The 18,930-nt window shown below is 37.2% G+C and overlaps 1 protein-coding gene across 1 annotated transcript; it reads left to right on the top strand.

Annotated features, from left to right (window-relative positions):
• Window positions 1-3,914: 3,914 nt before the first annotated feature.
• Window positions 3,915-17,107, top strand: RPRM (reprimo, TP53 dependent G2 arrest mediator homolog). The gene is made up of 2 exons (XM_063428603.1): window positions 3,915-4,555; window positions 17,026-17,107. Exon 1 carries the CDS (start codon window positions 4,190-4,192, stop codon window positions 4,499-4,501), a length of 312 nt encoding a protein of 103 aa, XP_063284673.1. The 5' UTR covers window positions 3,915-4,189; the 3' UTR covers window positions 4,502-4,555; window positions 17,026-17,107.
• The last annotated feature ends 1,823 nt before the right edge of the window (window positions 17,108-18,930 follow it).

The following is an 18,930-nucleotide window of genomic DNA, read 5'->3' as shown; positions in this document are numbered from 1 at the left end:
GGTGTGAATTCTCAGTGCACCCCAGCTTTCTGTAATGGCTCTGAGGCATTTGTCTGCACAGATCAATAGAAACATGTTATCTCTGCTTCCATAGATATTTCAGGTAGAGAGATCTGGGATATAGCAATACAAACCTACTCTCTGACGTTCTGCACAGTAGTTTTCTTTAGAGTTATTTGTCTGTGAAGGTACAGATCTACGATATGTTTCTGCAAATTTACAGATCGACTGTTCTGGTAGTTCCTGGAAAATAAGAGGGAAGGGGGGGGGGGGATATTGTCCATTCCGATCTCCTTTACAGATTAGGAGGTATGATACCCATTGTCTTCCTCCTTAAGGCAACCGATTGTTATAAGATGTTAAATATTAATTTTATTTGATTCTCCCTATATTTTATTTTATTTTCACTTTAATTTCTGTAACAGTATGATGACAACACTATCATGAGGTGCAAATAGGATGAGTATTGAAATAAACAAAGCCATGAGACCTGTGAGGTTAACTTCTGGGAACGTAGGTTATTAAGGAATAATATTCAGGAATTCATTGGGAAGATCTTTGTTATTAGCAATAATCAGCATGGTTTTATGAAACATAGGTTATGTCAAACTAACCAGGTCTGGGTGTTGCAGTGGATGTAATCTACTTAGATTTCACCAAGGTGTTTGATATAGATTACTGTTCGTTCAAACTAAAAGAAATTGGTCTAGATGAAAAATGTTGTTCTTGGGAAGTACAGAGAGTTGTCATTAATGGTAAATTAGTGGGTAATAGCTTCGTGATCAAAGGAGATATGTGACTGACAATCTGGGGTGAAAAAGAAAATGTTTTCTGGTTTGTTGCCAAATTGGAAATTATTCCAATTGGGTTTTTACCTTCTTTTGGATCAACAGCAACAACAATTTATAATATAAACAAAGCTCCAGGGCCTGAAGGTATCCATCCACGAGTACTTAAGGAACTAAGTGTAGAAATAAGTGAACCTCTGTTTTTAATCTTTCAAGATTCTTTTCTTTCAGGAAGTGTTCCGGAGGATTGGAGGAAGGCAGATGTGGTTCCTATATTAAAAAAGGGTTCAAAATCCTTGCCTGGAAATTATAGACCTGTGAGCTTAACTTCTGTGGCTGGGAAATATTTGAAAGGTTATTAAGGGATAATACTCAAGAATTCCTTGAGAAGAACATGGTTATCAGCAAAAATCAGCATGGCTTTATGAAGCACAGGTCATGTCAAACTAACTTGATTGCGTTCTACGAAGAAGTAAGTAGAAGTATAGATCAGGGTGTTGCAGTGGATGTGATCTATTTGGATTTTGCCAAAGCATTTGATACAGTTCCACACAAAAGATTAGTGTTCAAACTCAAGAAACTCGGTCTACATGAAAATGCTTGTTCTTGGGTAGAACATTGGCTTAAAAATAGAGTACAAAGAGTTGTTGTTAATGGTAAATTTTTAAGATGGACAGAGGTGGCAAGTGGTGTCCCTCAGGGGTCTGTTCTGGGACCCCTTCTATTTAACATGTTTATAAATGATCTTGAAGAACGCATTGAAAGTTATGTTTCAGTGTTTGCAGATGACACAAAACTCTGTAAAATAATACAATGTGAGCAAGATATTACTTTGCTGCAGAGGGATTTAGATAGACTGGGGGACTGGGCACTCAAATGGCAGATGAAATTTAATGTTGAAAAATGCAAAGTTTTGCACTTCGGCGTAAAGAATACACAAGCAACGTATACCCTTAATGGAAGTGAATTAGGGATAAAAACACATGAAAAGGATTTGGGAATTGTTATAGACAACAAACTAAACAACAATGTGCAATGTCAATCAGCAGTGGCCAAGGCCAGTAAGTTATTGTCATGCATGAATAAGGGCATTCATTCTCGAGACAAGAATATAATTGTGCCTCTTTATAAATCACTGGTAAGACCACATATTGAATATGCTGTGCAATTTTGGGCACCTGTTCTAAAGAAGGATATTATGGCACTAGAAAAATTACAGAGGCGGGCTACAAAATTAATAATAGGAATGGAACATATCAGCTATGAAGAAAGGTTAACAAATTTAAACCTATTTCGTTTATAAAAACGTCGCCTGAGAGGGGATATGATAACATTATACAAATATATTCGGGGCCAATACAAACCATTGTGTGGAAATCTATTCACAAACCGGACTTTACATAGGACACGAGGTCATGCGTTTAGACTGGAAGAAAGAAAATTTAGTCTAAGGCAAATGAAAGTTTTTTTTACTGTAAGAACAATCAGGATGTGGAATTTTCAGCCTGAAGAAGTGGTTTTATCGGAGTCCATACAGATGTTCAAACAGCTACTAGATGCATACTTGCAAAAACAGAATATTCAAGGATACAATCTTTCAATGTAGGGTAATAACTGCTTGATCCAAGGATAAATCTGACTGCCATTCTGGGGTCAAGAAGGAATTTTATTCCTAGCTTGTTGCAAAATTGGAAGTGCTTCAAAACTGATTTTTTTGCCTTCTTTTGGATCAACAGCAAAAAACAAATGTGAGGAAGGCTGAACTTGATGGACGCAAGTCTCTTTTCAGCTATGTAACTATGTAACTATGTAACTATATAAAATGTGAGAAAGGCTGAACTCGTTGGAGGCATGTCTCTTTTCAGCTATGTATCTATGTATGTATGTCATAAAGCTTCTGTGTTATATAAGCCTTGGGCCATATTTGTATTTATTCTTCAACTTTACAGGTTGTGTCTCCTAATGTTACCAGTGTTGAAGAGATGACATCAAACCTGTTGCAATTAAAAGATCTGCTATTACGTAAGAGACACTAAATCTTATACTTATATACACAGCTGTTCTGTCATGGAAAACCCATATTAATGAAGTTCTAATGCAGTGTGGAACTCTGCAATAAGTGATGCAACAGACAAGAGGTGATGTTTATTCACCGCACACTTCAACACTTGGCACTCCCACTCTGTGAGTATATATTGTCTATCACCTTGTGGCTGGGCTGTTTTGCTCCTAAACACTTCCACTTCACAAGAATAGCACTTACAGCTGATCGTGTTAAATCTAGTGAGGCAGACATTACACAAACTGACTTGAGGCAAAAGTGGCATCCTATGACAGTGCCATGTTTAAAGTCACTAAGCGACTGAGTACAACCTACCGATCTGTTCTGTCAAATTACATACCTGGGGATTTCATGGCTATGAGCTGGAGAGATAGAGAGAGTGTGAGTGTGCGTGTGAGTGTGCGTGTGTGTGTGTGTGTGTGCGTGTGCGTGTGTGTGTGTGTGTGTGTGTGTTTTTTAAACTGGTCAAATATATCTAGTCTAGGAATAAAGTGCTTTGGTGGGGGAAATTAACTGCATCACCCTGTTGCATCCAATCTACTGGGATTACTGACAGTCACTCACTGCCACCTCCCTAAAATGACTGTCTCATTAGTATGCAAAGAATAAAAGACACTCTATGGGATGATTGAAGACACAAATTAACCCTGCACACTGTGGACCATTATGTTCTAAGTACAATATGCAATTATTGAACATTCAGATGTTAATAAATACTCCTCATCTCATTGTTCTACTGACAAAGGAAAGCTACTTAATTTGATCTTTCTATAATAATATTATATAATTTCAGTAACTAGGAATTGTTGATATCATTTTTATATTTATGATATATGAATTTGAGTATTTACGTATATAGTAGAATGCAAACAGCTCAATCTGTGTGTCAAACCATTTTTCTACCAGAATACATACAACAGAGACAATGGTTTAATTGCTGGATAATTCCAACAGGTGGCACTGTATCCTCATATCTCTGAAGCAGTCACACAATGGGATTCAAACACCTCCCTCTTGTAAATGGTTGGATCCACAGCAGTATAATAGCCATAGACAAAGAGCGGCTGTGGCTTTCTCTACTGCTTGACTGCCTGTGAACTTAAATAAACTGATTGATTACAAGGAAAGAGACTGCACTCAAAACAGTACCTGGGAGGAATTAGAAGACTATTTTCCCACTCAAAGGAATCACCACCTTCAGTTTAGAAGCAACAGCACAAGGAAAGAACAAAAGTCTGATGACCAATGGCTTATATTTCCTAAATCATCTGCACTACTTTCAGCTGGACCACCTGTTTAACTTTTTCCTGTTATCCAAAAAGTTTGGTAAAATAGAAAAATGAACCAGACAGAAGCTGGATTTCCATTCTCAAACAGTAGTGACTCCATAATTAGGATCTTGGGTTGCTGTACCCAAGCTTCTGTTGTAACAGACGATGGGTTTGATGTGTCCTCTCCTGACGAGAGAAACCTTTTCATCATGAGAGTGGTTCAGATCGCAGTGATGTGTGTTCTGTCCCTCACTGTAGTTTTTGGCATCTTCTTTCTTGGGTGTAATCTCCTTATCAAATCTGAAGGGATGATAAACTTTCTCGTTAAGGAAAGAAGACCATCCAAAGAAATCGAAGCAGTGATTGATGGACCTTACTGAGGTGAATCGGGTAAATTTTGGTAACAACACAAGCCTGATGATATCCCAAAGGAGGTATCTTTAACGAAGCATTCTGCCTTTCATGTCTATGTGAAATCTATCGAATAAAAATACAAACCAATCATGGATGGAGAAAGATTTAACAGTGCCAGAAAATCCAAGACAGGACAAAAACGTGCTTTTCTTCTTTTCTTTGCTTAAAAAGTTCCTCTGAAATGTTCCAAGTGCTTCTAACAGAACAATGCAATTAATCTTGAAACAAACACACATACAGCACTTTAAAAAAATGGTAGGGGGATCACTACACACATCCTTTATTTATTGCCCAAAGCAGAATTTGTGAGAATGTATCGTATCGTGTAGTATAAAGCACAGACAAAAAAAGTCTCAATTTTTTGTTTCTTGCTGGAAGGAAAATAACTTGCATTTCTTTGATTGTAATATTTTTTTATTGATATTGTAATGGTTTTCTTTAAACAAAGCGTACTTTGATACGGATACCGTAACCTTTGATAACTCCAAGGCATTATTTATTCATGTTAAGCTTGGACTGGTAAATATTGTTTTTATTATACATCTCTTACGTATGATAATGGAAACTGTGAATGTTTGCAAAATCTTTGCAGTATGGCATTTTGTACACTTGATCTAATTTATATGGTTCCTGTAACTGTTTTTTGAGCCTCGGTTCAGCCTGTCTGTCTCAATTTACTCATTACTGGTTTACAAAACACCCTGACAAATGGAAGGAAGCTTTTTACATTTGGGTTTCCCAATAAGTAGGAAAACCTAATTTGTGGTTTACTGTTACAGTTTGGTTTAAAAGCAACAACGACAACACTGCTCATTATAGTAATACGATTATATGAAATGCTAACTCGGAGGAGACACTGAATTAAAAATAGGGAAATATCACTTTCCTACTAATGAATTACCTGTTAATAAACATATTAATATATTTACAAACGATTTGTGCCTGATATACACGTCAACCTTTACAATCACCAAAGGGTAAAGCTTGTTTTTTTTTTGTATATATGATGCATGAATACATACGTAGCAAATCATGAAATTTTTTACTTTATTATAATTATTTGTAGTATCGGTTTTAGAGAAATGTATATTTGCAGAGAGAACACCTAGTTAATAATATGTATGTTATGTTTAACCCCTTAAAGACTGACCACTACGCATTGCTATCATCTCAATCTGGTCCCTAATTAGCTGATGTCATCATAAAGGTTTTTTTAAGGTTTTTTTTTTAAAGCTTTTGCAGTTCCATCATGGTCAACAACTGCAGATATGTGGGATCATTCTATTGTGGAACGAGATGTTTAATGAGCAAATCGTTATGGTAGCAGGGATTGTCATGCTTGAGTTTTGAAAGGGTTAATTTATGATACTGACTGAACATTTGCTTATTCACTCCACCATGAGTTGAGTGATTTTCAGACTCATTATGCTTTATTTTAATTTTTGTAAGGTCACTTGTTAATTTACTTCTATTCACTATTTAGTGATTAGACCCCAGGGAAGAAAATTGCAGCAGGCTGAGATGTAAAAGGTTAATGAAATGTATGATCATGATCAACAAATACAATATTTTATTTTAGTAATACAGCATAAGGTTTATTGCACATAGCATAAAATTCAAAATGTCAAATTTAATGTAAAAAGCAGAATTATAGTTATATGACTATTTGGGTAAATTCTGTAAATGATCCCCGAAATGGAAAAATTAACAGGAATCAATTACTTTAATACTGAGATGGAAAATCTAGCTTTCATCAGTTACCATAAACTATTAATCACTGACAACAGGTGCAATTTAGATATAAAAACAAACTGGTAAGGAACAAGTATTATTTATGTACATAACATTAGCCAGTTTCCTGGATAAGAGCTGGAAATTTTCCATGCATACATTAAAAAAAAAACAGATCTCCTAAAAATGGAAATACAAATGACTTTAATTAAAATAATTGCATGTGTCAAGATAGTTATGAATATTAAAAAAAAATGCATCACTCAGAAAATCTGTAATGCAAATGATTAATCAATTAAAAATGGGTTTACAGCTCTGCACAGAGATGTATCCTCATAGCTGTGTACAACTGTTATATACTCATGTTGCGATAACATAATAAAAAAAACGTATCCTCACATATAACATATGGAAAAGTTGACAAATTAAGCAGACTTCGCATTTCTCATTATACATAACATGCAGAAGTTAAAACAGTTCAATAAGTATTGATTGACTTGAAATATTTATTTGAAAGAAAAAAAAATGTGATACAAATAAATGAGTTGTAATTATTTTTATTATTATATGGAAACTGTTAAAAGGAAATATACTTTTTGGGGGCATTTCATAAATAAACATAAGTCCATAAAAACGTCATGTAGTAATGTTGTTTATTAAAGCATACACGAGTTCTAGATTGTAAGTAGAATCTGTTTTTGTTGTGAGACAATATATTGCAATGGTGAAAGTCAGCCGCCAATTTTAAAAGAATATGCTATATGGTAATATCTTATAGATTAAAGGGACACTATAGTCACCAGAACCATTTCAGATTAATGTAGTGAGTCTAGTGTCTATGGCATGTCCTTGCAGGCTTTTCAACGTAAACAAAGCCTTTGCAGAGAAAAGGCAGTGTTTACATTGCTGTCTTAGGACACCTCCATTGACAGTCTCTCAGACGGCCACTAGAGGTGCTTCCCATTCCAGTGCTGCACATTGTGCTACACTGACGTTCAGCGTCTCCACGCTCTGCATGAAGGCGCTGAACGTTCCCCATAGAGATGCATTGCACCTGTATGAGGACATGCTGATTGGCTCAGCACGGCATTTTGCCTATGGGAAAGCATTGGATTGTCTTAGATCATCAAGATTGATCATCTCCATAGAGGTGGAGCCAGTCACCCAAACAGCCACATCAAGACTATTGTGTCAGGAATACATGTTTATATTCCTTTCACTGTAGTGTACCTTTAAGGAATAGAAAAATCATTTCTTATATTTAATTATGCTTTTTTTTTTTCAAGAGCAATTGTGCGGCAAATGGAACATTTAATAGATACATTCCAGTGGTTGCCATGGACATTGTTCTATACTCATAACCTTTCCCCAGTTCTCTGATTTGTGGATTTGGAGGAGCTGTATGAGCTAGAAATGTTGCCATCCCAAAACAGTCTGTGTATGAAATGATTGATGGTTGATGGTTGTTGCAAATTAAGTCTATTGTATATTTGCTGTTGAACAAGCAAATGTTCTAGGAGCAATATATAAAAGTGGCATCTGTGGTTTGTTAAGCATGGTTGGATCTATGAGCATCCAAGAGTATGATGTAGTAAGGGTATGTGAAAAGAATATGTATCTGAGCATGTCCATTAAATATTGGCCAAGAACCATCACTTGCTTTCAGATGCATATGGCACAATGTAGGGAAGGAATAGGTAGCTGGCAAAGCCAAATTTAAATACACAGAAACTTAAACCCATTGCAATAATATATAATAATAATAATTGTAATTAAAACCTTCTGTGACTAACTTTGTAAACACTGATTAGTGTGTATCTATATATTTTTGGGAGTTACAGTTTGAGCAGCTATTGCCTCTATTTTTATTTAATCCTCTCTGTTTAGTTATATTGTGAGAGAGTAGCTAGGGAGGCAGACAGCATGATTCTGTCAACTTAGCTCCTCTTCCAACATGTCACAACTGGGAGAGAAGCTGAATTTATGGCAGCAGCTGCAAATAAAAGTCAAAGCATCTAGCAGACTTGGACCTGTATACCCCTGTTCTTCCGTAAGTTTAAATGAGCCAAAGTGAGACATTACTTTAAAATATAAACCTCGCCATGAGTAATTAGTTAGTTGGGTCTATTTGGAATGCTACCAGGGTTGCTGCTAGGTGGAAAACAGAGGTTTCAGCCAACAGTAGTCCCTCTAGATATGTTTGATTAGAAACTCTGCCTCTTATATATTAATTCATTACATACTTGCATCATTTTATCATTAGAAAATAGAAAGAGTAGTTGAATAATCTGTACTTGGAGATGTTGTTTTTCCTATTTCAGTATTACATATTGTAATATCGAGATAGGAATCTTACCTCCAATTGCAATTTTTTGTAGATAACAATGAAAAGGTGCCAAAATCAGTCCTGAAGACTCAACATTGGGCTTCAGCCCAGAGCAGCCTCCCTAATATCAGCCCCTAATGCTCCTGTAATAAGAAGATGCACGTAAGCTTGTAATTGCAAGAAGCAACACAAATCATGCTTGTACAAGTAACTCTGGTCAATATTGCTTCCCCGCTGTTCTCAAATCAAGGATTTGCTTTGTCATTACAAGTAACTAAGAATTATTTCCTAGTGATAGCAGATCATACTGATATCAGGCCAGTGACACAATAAATTCAATCAGGTTAACAAATCAAGTGATTACTCGGATGCATGTGCTTGATCTGCTCCAAGGGCAGACTCGGGGCATTTCCATTTCAACACAAGAAAAAGGAAATGAAATGACACAATGTACCTATTCCAGAAGAAGACCTGTAGTGCTCTTACAGTGCCCAAAATCTTTAGCTGCTGAACGTAAAGGGCACCCAAAATCTGATAATTGATTGAAAAAACTATTTTTTGCTTAAAAAAATACTATAAACCTGTAAACGTGCTGTTGTATCAAATCATTTTCTATTAAATAATTAAACAAATAGGTCTGATATTTAATCTGAAAATTTATCACTTCTTTTGAGATAAGCAGATACATGTGTGTAGGATAGTAATTAACAGAGTGGGATTTTTTATGGGTAGTACAATTTAGAGAATTAGTGTTTTTCATTTTCTTTGGAATAATTTATCCATATGTAATTTCAGCTAGTGAAAAGAAGAATATGTAATCACATGGCATTAACCCCTTAAGGACCAGACTTCTGGAATAAAAGGGAATCATGACGTGTCACACACGTCATGTGTCCTTAAGGGGTTAAATATACTTAAATTGGCTCTGTCACCCCACCTCCCTCCTAAGTGAGTTTCCTAAAGATAAAATATTTGTCAAATACATTGACTTTGTTGGAATAACCACTAGAGACTACTTTATTTTAGTATATTCTCGAAGCTTGACAAAAGCTACAGCCATCAAGTTTTGTCATTTCCCGCACCGGTCATTAATGACAGCTATGGGGGGAAAGGCTCTGTCTATGGAGGATCCTGCAGTCTCGTGTGATCTTCCTTAGACCTCAATGTAAAACACTGAGGTTGCACATGCCAGAGTACAACACAGTTATGGACTCCTGTAAAATGAAGCATTTGGGCAGATCATGGCAGCAGCCACGAGGGACAGATTCAGGTAAATTAAACTCACCTCCCCCTGTACCAGGTGACCCCTGGAAAACAAGCGGAACAGTCACCATCAGGGGGCTTTGCAAAATATGCAAATACCTAAGATAGTGACAGAGTCACTTTAATATCCTCAATAGCGTTATATAATGTTCTATTTAGTTAAATAATATTCAGTTTGTTACATAAAAAAGATTGACATGTTTAATTAATTTAAATTATTCACTGTGAATAGTTATTACCCAACTGAATTGGGCTTATCTCATTAACCTTGGAAGGAGGAAAAGCTTAGTTAATCCAGTGAGAATAGAACTTGACCCTATGGGTTGAAATCTCATTTTAAAGTGTTAGTCCAAGCACCAGAATAATTACAGCTCTATTTAAATCTGGTTGTTATTTTTTTTGGGGGGGGGGGATAAATCTAAACATTGTCATTTGTGAAAAGCGTCAATGCTCACGTGTGTCAGCTAAAATGCTTCTAAGGGAGTTCCAAAAAACAAAAAAGACCTTTATGGCAGGATGTTTTGAATCAACTAACGTTCAAATCAAAATGGAGAAGTAGTAGGTCACATGGTTGCTATTCTAAGTCTTTCATAGAAACATAGAAACATGGCATGTGACGGCAGATAAGAACCATTCGTCCCATCTAGTCTGCCCAATTTTTTTAAATACTTTCATTAGTCCTTGGCCTTATCTTATAGTTAGGATAGCCTTATGCATATCCCACGCATGCTTAAACTCCTTTACTGTGTTAACCTCTACCACTTCAGCTCGAAGGCTATTCCATGCATCCACTACACTCTCAGTAAAGTAATACTTCCTGATATTATTTTTAAACCTTTGCCCCTCTAATTTAAGACTATGTCCTATTAAAGGATGACTGGTTACAAAAATTAGAGCTGCAACACAATACTTCGCCTTGCATTGTTGAAAACCTAGACATTTAGAGTAGTCCAGACTATACTTGTGCCTATTAATACCTATGGCATATCTCTCTTGGCAATGGATGAATTTGTCTTATAAGTAAAGAAGTCTTGAGAATTTGAACAAAGCTTTTTTATGTTACACTGTTTCAATTGAGAAGCATCTGACTGGGTGAGCACAGAGCACATGCACAATAGGCCCTCATCAAATTACCAGAACATTTCATCATAGGAGGAGTGGCTGCAGCTGGGAGACTGTGTTGAACTACCAGTACGATTACAGGCTTTTTTTTTTATATATATATATCTATAGTTTTATTCCACAATGGAGAATATGTATTCTAATTAAGAAAAACACTAACATTAAAAATGAATATATACATTTTTAATGCTGGAGTGTTCCTTTAATCGAGAATCAAGGCTCCTAATGTGATTAGTACCCAAGACAACCAGAGCTTACATTCGTAAATGTCCAAGGTCTAATTCTTAAGTATTCAACCACAGTAATATGTCACAATTATTTCAAGCCCCACCTGTGATTTTGTGAATAAACCCAAACCGGGCCCATTTCACGAACTGCACCTGCATTATAATTATTTTTGTTATTATTTTTAGTATAATAATTTTTTATAAAGCGCCAACACATTCAAGGGCACTGTACAATGGGTGGAGTAACAGACAAGTATTGGTAACAAGACAAGCTGGACGCACAGGAACACCATTGGCTCTTATGTTAATCCAGCCCAGAATGGGGTACAAAGAAAAGAAAAACACTGGACCACATACAATCTAAGAATCTCTTTCTCAGAACCACCTACTTCCTACTATATTGTCACGAATCATTATTTGGCAATGGGCAATAATCCAGTTTTGCTAACAGACTTCAGGACCCTGCAGGAGCCTCCTGTACTGTATATGATTACAGTTCATTTTACCGAGCTGGAGACAAACACTTCTAAAGCAAGTTAACATCTGAATTAAAGTAAACCAGGTGTGAGGTGTGACTAGGGCTACATGAGCAGAAACAAAAGTAATTCAGTTAAAAATCGATAAACCTGATCTCCCTATTATGAAATCTTTTTAATTCAGCATATTGGCTAGAATCTCTTTTATTTTGTCATTTTCCCAAGCAATTATTAAGCACTCAATTGCCCCCATAATGTAACATGGCCCATATTGTCACACAGCTCCAATAGGTTTTCACATTACCCTTAGAGCTGTCGCGAACATAACATTTTCCGTTCGCGAAGGGCGAACGCAAATTTCCGCAAATGTTCGAACCGCCATAGACTTCAACAGGCAGGTGAATTTTAAAACCCACAGGGACTCTTTCTGGCCACAATAGTGATGGAAAAGTTGTTTCAAGGGGACTAACACCTGGACTGTGGCATGCCGGAGGGGGATACATGGCAAAACTCCCATGGAAAATTACATAGTTGATGCAGAGTCTGGTTTTAATCCATAAAGGGCATAAATCACCTAACATTCCAAAATTGTTTGGAATAACGTGCTTTAAAACATCAGGTATGATGTTGTATCGATCAGGTAGTGTAAGGGTTACGCCCGCTTCACAGTGACAGACCAAACTCCCCGTTTAACGCACCGCAAACAACCGCCAGCTCCCCATTTGCACAAGGTTAGATACCAAGCTAGCCATGTCCCGTTCCTTGTCCTCACTGATGTCATTGAAGGTCTCTTCCTCCACCCAGCCACGTACAACACCAAGGGTCCCCGAAAGGTGACAACAAGCCCCCTGGGACGCCTGCTGTGTTTGGTCTTCCACCTCCTCAAAGCCACCTTCCTCCTCTGACTCCTCTTCTTCAGACTCCTCTCTCTGCATTGCCTCTCTCTGCGTTATTATAAGGTGTGTTAAGTAGTACTGTTCCTATCAGTTTAATCCCTGTTACGTCCCCTATCAGGGGACATGTATATGGCATTGATTTTAGGAAGCGGGAGATGGAAAAAGATGCTTGGTCGGTCCTCCTACTTCAAATTTGGGGCACTGCGCGTGCAATCTAATGTGCCACCAGATAGGAGTGGTGTGTTAAGAAGTACTATTCTTATCAGTTTAATCCCTGTTACGTCCCCCTCATCAGGCCTTTTTTAGTCGAATGTATCGCCCACTGTCAGTCCCTTCGGGATCCATCCCTCATTCATCTTAATAAAGGTGAGGTAATCTAGACTTTTTTGACCTAGGCGACTTCTCTTCTCAGTGACAATACCTCCTGCTGCACTGAGGGTCCTTTCTGACAGGACACTTGAAGCGGGGCAGGCCAGATGTTCTATCGCAAATTGGGATAGCTCAAGCCACAGGTCAAGCCTGCACACCCAGTAGTCAAGGGGTTCATCGCTCCTCAGAGTGTCGATATCTGCAGTTAAGGTGAGGTAGTCTGCTACCTGTCGGTCGAGTCGTTCTCTGAGGGTGGACCCCGAAGGGCTGTGGCGATGCGTAGGACTTAAAAAGCTCCGCATGTCCTCCATCAACAACACGTCTGTAAAGCATCCTGTCCTTGCCGGCGTGGTCGTGGGAGGAGGAGGATTACTTTCACCTCTTCCCCTGTTAGATTCCCGTTGTGCTGTGACATCACCCTTATACGCTGTGTAAAGCATACTTTTTAATTTATTTTGGAACTGCTGCATCCTTTCCGACTTGCGGTAATTTGGTAACATTTCAGGCACTTTCTGCTTATACCGGGGGTCTAGTAGCGTGGACACCCAGTACAGGTCGTTCTCCTTCAGCCTTTTTATACGAGGGTCCCTCAGCAGGCAAGACAGCTTGAAAGACTCCATTTGCAAAAGGTTGGATGCCGAGCTACTCATGTCCTGTTCCTCGTCCTCAGTGATCTCTCTGAAGGTATGTTCTTCCCCCCAGCCACGTACAACACCACGGGTACCAGATAGGTGACAACGAGCACCCCGGGGTGCTTGTTGTGGTTGGTCTTTCTCCTCCTCCTCAAAGCCACATTCCTCCTCTGACTCCTCTTCCTCACAATCCTCTTCCAGCAAGCGATGCTGATAAGGCTGTTTCTGGTGGTGATGGTGACCACAACTCTTCCTCTTCCTCTTCACGCTCATCTATGGCCTGATCCCGCACTCTTCGCAGGGCACGCTCCAGGAAGAAAACAAATGGTATGATGTCGCTGATGGTGCCTTCGGTGTGACTGACTAGGTTTGTCACCTCCTCAAAAGGACGCATGAGCCTACAGGCATTGCGCATGAGCGAAGCTGGGTAGGAAGGTTCATCCATGGCCGAGGTAAGAAGTTATCAGGGAAGGTGAGCATAGTCACATGATATGGGCAAAAGCATATGAAGGCTGGAGGTCTAGCAAATATTAGAGGGCTTAATGATCTGAGCCTAATGAGCAAGGTTTATACAAGAAGAGAAATAGAAAGGAAAACCAGAAAAAAGGGAGATATCTTAGAAAGAGACATGAGAACAGAGTTGACAGGGAAAAGGCAGTGAGAGCTGTGAACAGAAGGACGTTCACCTAATATAACAAGAATGCAGGCTCAATACAAACTTCATTCACACACATCTGAGCCTATGCACAAATATAGCCTTACACAGACACACACACTTACCTTCCTAACAAATACACATTGTAGTCGCACACAGTACAGATTCACCTCTGTATTCAAACATACAATGATGTGCATGGGATACAAATACATCCCTGCATTCACACACTCTAACACTTAGCACAACTACATACCTACATTCACACACTCAAATAGGGTGTTTCACTAAATTGAAATCCAAATGGCAACTGTAACTATGGTTGAGTTGGAGAATGTTTTCAGATCATCTCTTTTGGCCTGAATTTTTCCCATTTTTGAATTCGGTAGAGTTCTGAGTTTAGTGAATACATCTCTGAATAAAGGTCTAGTGAATAAACCTCTTTGTGTATACACATTAACAATTCACACAACATTACACCAGCATTCACATACACACAGTGACACTCCACACAAATACATATAGACAGCATATTTACATATTGTTACACACAAATATATACATATGCACACTAATAATAACACTATGGAAATACAAACTTGTATTCATGTTGACACAGTATACACCATAAAACTCAGGCATTCAGTCTGACAATACATCAATACCACTTATAGATCTACACCCTCGTACACATATACCTCACTAAGGTATACCCTGCATTTGTAAATACCCACATTGTATACAGTTAAGCACATAAATGACAGTGCACACAGATGCAAACATGAATTGATTAAAAAATGAATTCCAATAAATAAAAAATTGAATTGCAAAACTAGACAAACTGAGAAAAGTTCTGAATAATGATTTTTTCCAATTCTGCTTTTTTGTTCTACAATCTTAAATTTAGTTTTCAATTGATAACTCCTTGGGTTTGGTTGACTTGTTATATATAGTGAAGAGTGTGTATATTTGTCTGTATGGAACTATGTAGTTTGTTGTATGCTACATAAGTTTTTCAATACTTTACTGATTCTTGGACTCGGGTCTATTCGTTTCTCGTATTATTGAATCTGATAAAGTGGAATGCAAGATGTGTGTGTTAGTATGATGATTTTTAGACAAAGGGAAGTGGACGTCTACTTGCATAACCCTTTAAGCCTGGTAGATAAATGGTTAAAATACACAAAGCTCTATTTGACAAATCTTTTGTTTTCTGTTATGTGCATGAAGGATTGTTGCAAAGCCGAGAGGTTTTATCGACCAGTCGAGCAGGACCCTCATTTTTTTTTATGCGATGGTCTCTGAGGACCACTAGTCCCTGCAATATTTTCTTGATGTTTTTAAGGTCTACATATAACTCCTTAAGGAGAGAGGTTATTGTCCAAGCTTTGAAACCAAAGCAAAACCTAGAATGTGTGCTTTGTGTTAGTCCAACTGGAATTCAATGCTTCTGTTTAACTGTCCCCATACATAAATTAATATTGATTTTTAAAGAAGAGAAAATGCTTTCTTTTAATACCATATATGTATATCTAACAGATCATAATTGGGTATACAATTTTTTTTTTAAAAAAAGGGGGGGGTGCATTTTTTTCACATTTTTGCTTGTAATAATTTTTACACAACCATCAAAACTAAATAAAAAGTGCTCAAAATAGATTCATATATAAGTCCTTATTCTTAAACATCAAACCTAGTAATGATCCTTCCCTTACAATAAACCCTAACACTACCCTAACACTAGCCCTACCCTATTCCTAACCATAAAGAAAAACTCTCTCTGTACTGATATTAGCAGATGGTTTTCCTAGTTAAAACAGTAGAGTAGCATGTTGCCATCATCTACTAGCTGTTTTCAATATTCAAGGTTTTCCTGTATTATTGAATCAAGCAAGTATTCTGTGAGCAGCAATCTGGGACTGTTCCGATCTTGGGGGACTCCCCAACTCGATGGTCCCAAGGCCTAGACTCAGCTCAGATCAAAACTGCAGGACATTCCATGGCATTTAAGCCCCCTTAACATCGAGAAGGGATTAATCAGAGTTGTGCCTTTGTTAGTCAACATCCCCGGTTCCCCCTGTAGACTACCAACTTTTAACACCATACAAATGGAAAGTGTGTGACTGTTTAGTTTAACTCCCAACAAAATGTGGGGTGGGATGATTCATACCCTCAGTAACTAGCCATAAACTCGTAAAATATTCAGAAAAATTATTGCAATAAAAGGGTCAGCAAAGTTTTTATTTAATATTTTCATTCCATTGGTACAGCTTAGTGCAATCATAAAAAAATATGTTGAAACTGTGAATGCGAATCATAAAAGTCCTGATTGTGGTGTTCAGTACCATTGTAAAAAATAAACTCTGCTTGGAGACATCTGTGCTGATTTAAACCATATTAATGTAATGTTGATCCAGTCAGTTGATATTTAATTTTAGTTTTATTTATTATCTATTTTTAAAAAAATATGTATTTATGATGTGTGAAAAGAATTGAATGTAGGAATCCATACCCTGTTATCCTGTAACTGTGCAAATCCATCTTAGCTCCCTGTCAATCATTGTCAATACATGTGCTCATAATAGAAAATCCCGAGCCAGCAGCAAACATTTGAAAATATTCCATTGGTATATATCTGAGAAAGCTAGATTTGTAGACAAGAAAACATTGAAATGTCTCTAGGAAATGAAAATAGGTATTCTTCAAAAAATCTGTCACTGTCGTCACGTCTCTGCTGTTACATGTCTGTTACTGTCGAATCCATGATTTCTGATTGCCTGCTCGAACCTACAGCTAAACAGTGAACACAGGTAACACCTGTAGGAAGAGATGTGAACAGTGAGTTTCCTGGAAACCGACACTGCACGAACGTCAGGGAAACAAAGATAATCTGAACGCCTATTCATATCGTGCACATTGAAAAGGAGACTCGTGACATCAGGTGCATGGGAAGGAATGAAAGCATTGCAGTTAAAATTCTAAAAATGTGCAATGTATTTTATCATGTTATATTATATTATATCTATTTCTATATGAAGGTCTTTATTTCCTGGGATTTTTTTTTTTACAATGATATCTGTGGAAAAATAAATAATAACCCCCCCCCCCCCCCCAAAAAAAAAAAATATATATATATTTAGTGAAACTCCAAACATTCACACATTAGGCATGGTATACAGGTCAAGTTGCTATTAGTTTTGCTGTTTTATACTTATTTTTCTAATTTCTGTGGTTTCATAAAACATAATTATTATTATTATTTTTTTACTTGTTCCACCAATGTGAACAGTAAAGTTTATATTTTGCCCCAATAAAATCCTGTGCCTTACCTATATTATTGAGAGGATAAACAGCAGGTGTTTATGGGAACTGTAGATCAGTGGTCAGCATTATAATTAAAGGGACATTATAGTCACCAGAACAACTGGAGCTAAATGTAGATGATATGGTGAGTAAGATCAGTTCCTGCAGGAATCTAAATGTAAACACTGCCTTTTTAAGAAAAGGTAGTGTTTACATTGCTGCCTAGGGACACCTCCAGTCACTCAGATGGCCACTAGAGGTGCTACCTGGGTTCAGCGTCTCCATGCTCTATATGGAGGCATTGAACGTTCCCCATAAAGGTGCATTGAGTCAATGTATCTCTATGAGGATATGCTGATTGGCACAGATCGGCCTTTGGCTGGGCATACACGATTGCCTCCAAATGCTTTCCTATGGGAGCTGCAACCGGACCAGCGCAGCGCTGAAGAAAGGTGAGTATATAACCCTTTTAACTGAGGACAAGAGGGGGCCAGGGGGCTGAACAGCTATTTAGAACTATAGTCTATATGTTTGTATTCCTGACACAATAGTCTTCCTACAAATCTGGATAACCAACATTTAGGTTCACTCCAACCATTTGAGGTATTTTCATATAAAAAATACATAATTTCCACATATTTTTCTTTAGCTGCACTAATTGCCTGCAAATTATAATAGCCTAAATGTGAAAAATACATTATTAAAAACATTTTCCTCTTTATTTTCCATGCTAAGTTAGACATTCTTCAAATAATACGTTTGTGCACTGAGTATGATTTAAATTATCAATGAACAAGATATAGCAAAAATGTAAAAATGTATCTTGTCCTCAAACGAAAAACAGAGCTCATCATCATAATCAAGGAATTTCACTTTATCAGTTATTTTGAATGAATTTATGTATTTTAGTAATGGAATATGTGTATAATGCATTAATATAGCAGGTCATCGCCAATCTAGACTGTCCCTTTAATACATTTGAAAGGTTGCAAAGAATTATGGGGCAGGTGCTATTTGTTTTGTTTGCACAATTTTTAGCACATTGTTCCCTGGGTAGAGTTAGAGACACAGAGGAAGACAAATAGTATAAAGTTGTTTTGTTTTTATATAGCAAATGTTTTTTTCATCACACAAAATGTCATTTTTCATTGCGGTTATTGCTTCCATTTGTGAAGTTTTTTTTTTTTTATCTCTGTACCGTGGTGGGTTATATCGGGAAAAAGTTCCACTCACTTCTGCAAATATCCTGTTATTAAATGTACTGGCCTTTTCATAACAGACGGGACTTCACTTAAAAAAAATCTCATTAATTCATTATTACCTATCTGATATCTAGAAAGAAAAAAAAAGAAAAAGCTTAACAATTTAAAAATAATTTAATGTACCGGTATCTCC

Source organism: Pelobates fuscus, chromosome 8, assembly GCF_036172605.1.
Source record: "Pelobates fuscus isolate aPelFus1 chromosome 8, aPelFus1.pri, whole genome shotgun sequence".
Taxonomy (NCBI): Eukaryota; Metazoa; Chordata; class Amphibia; order Anura; family Pelobatidae; genus Pelobates; species Pelobates fuscus.
Note: the sequence above shows the minus strand (reverse complement) of the source record. Positions and strands in the feature narration are given on the sequence as shown.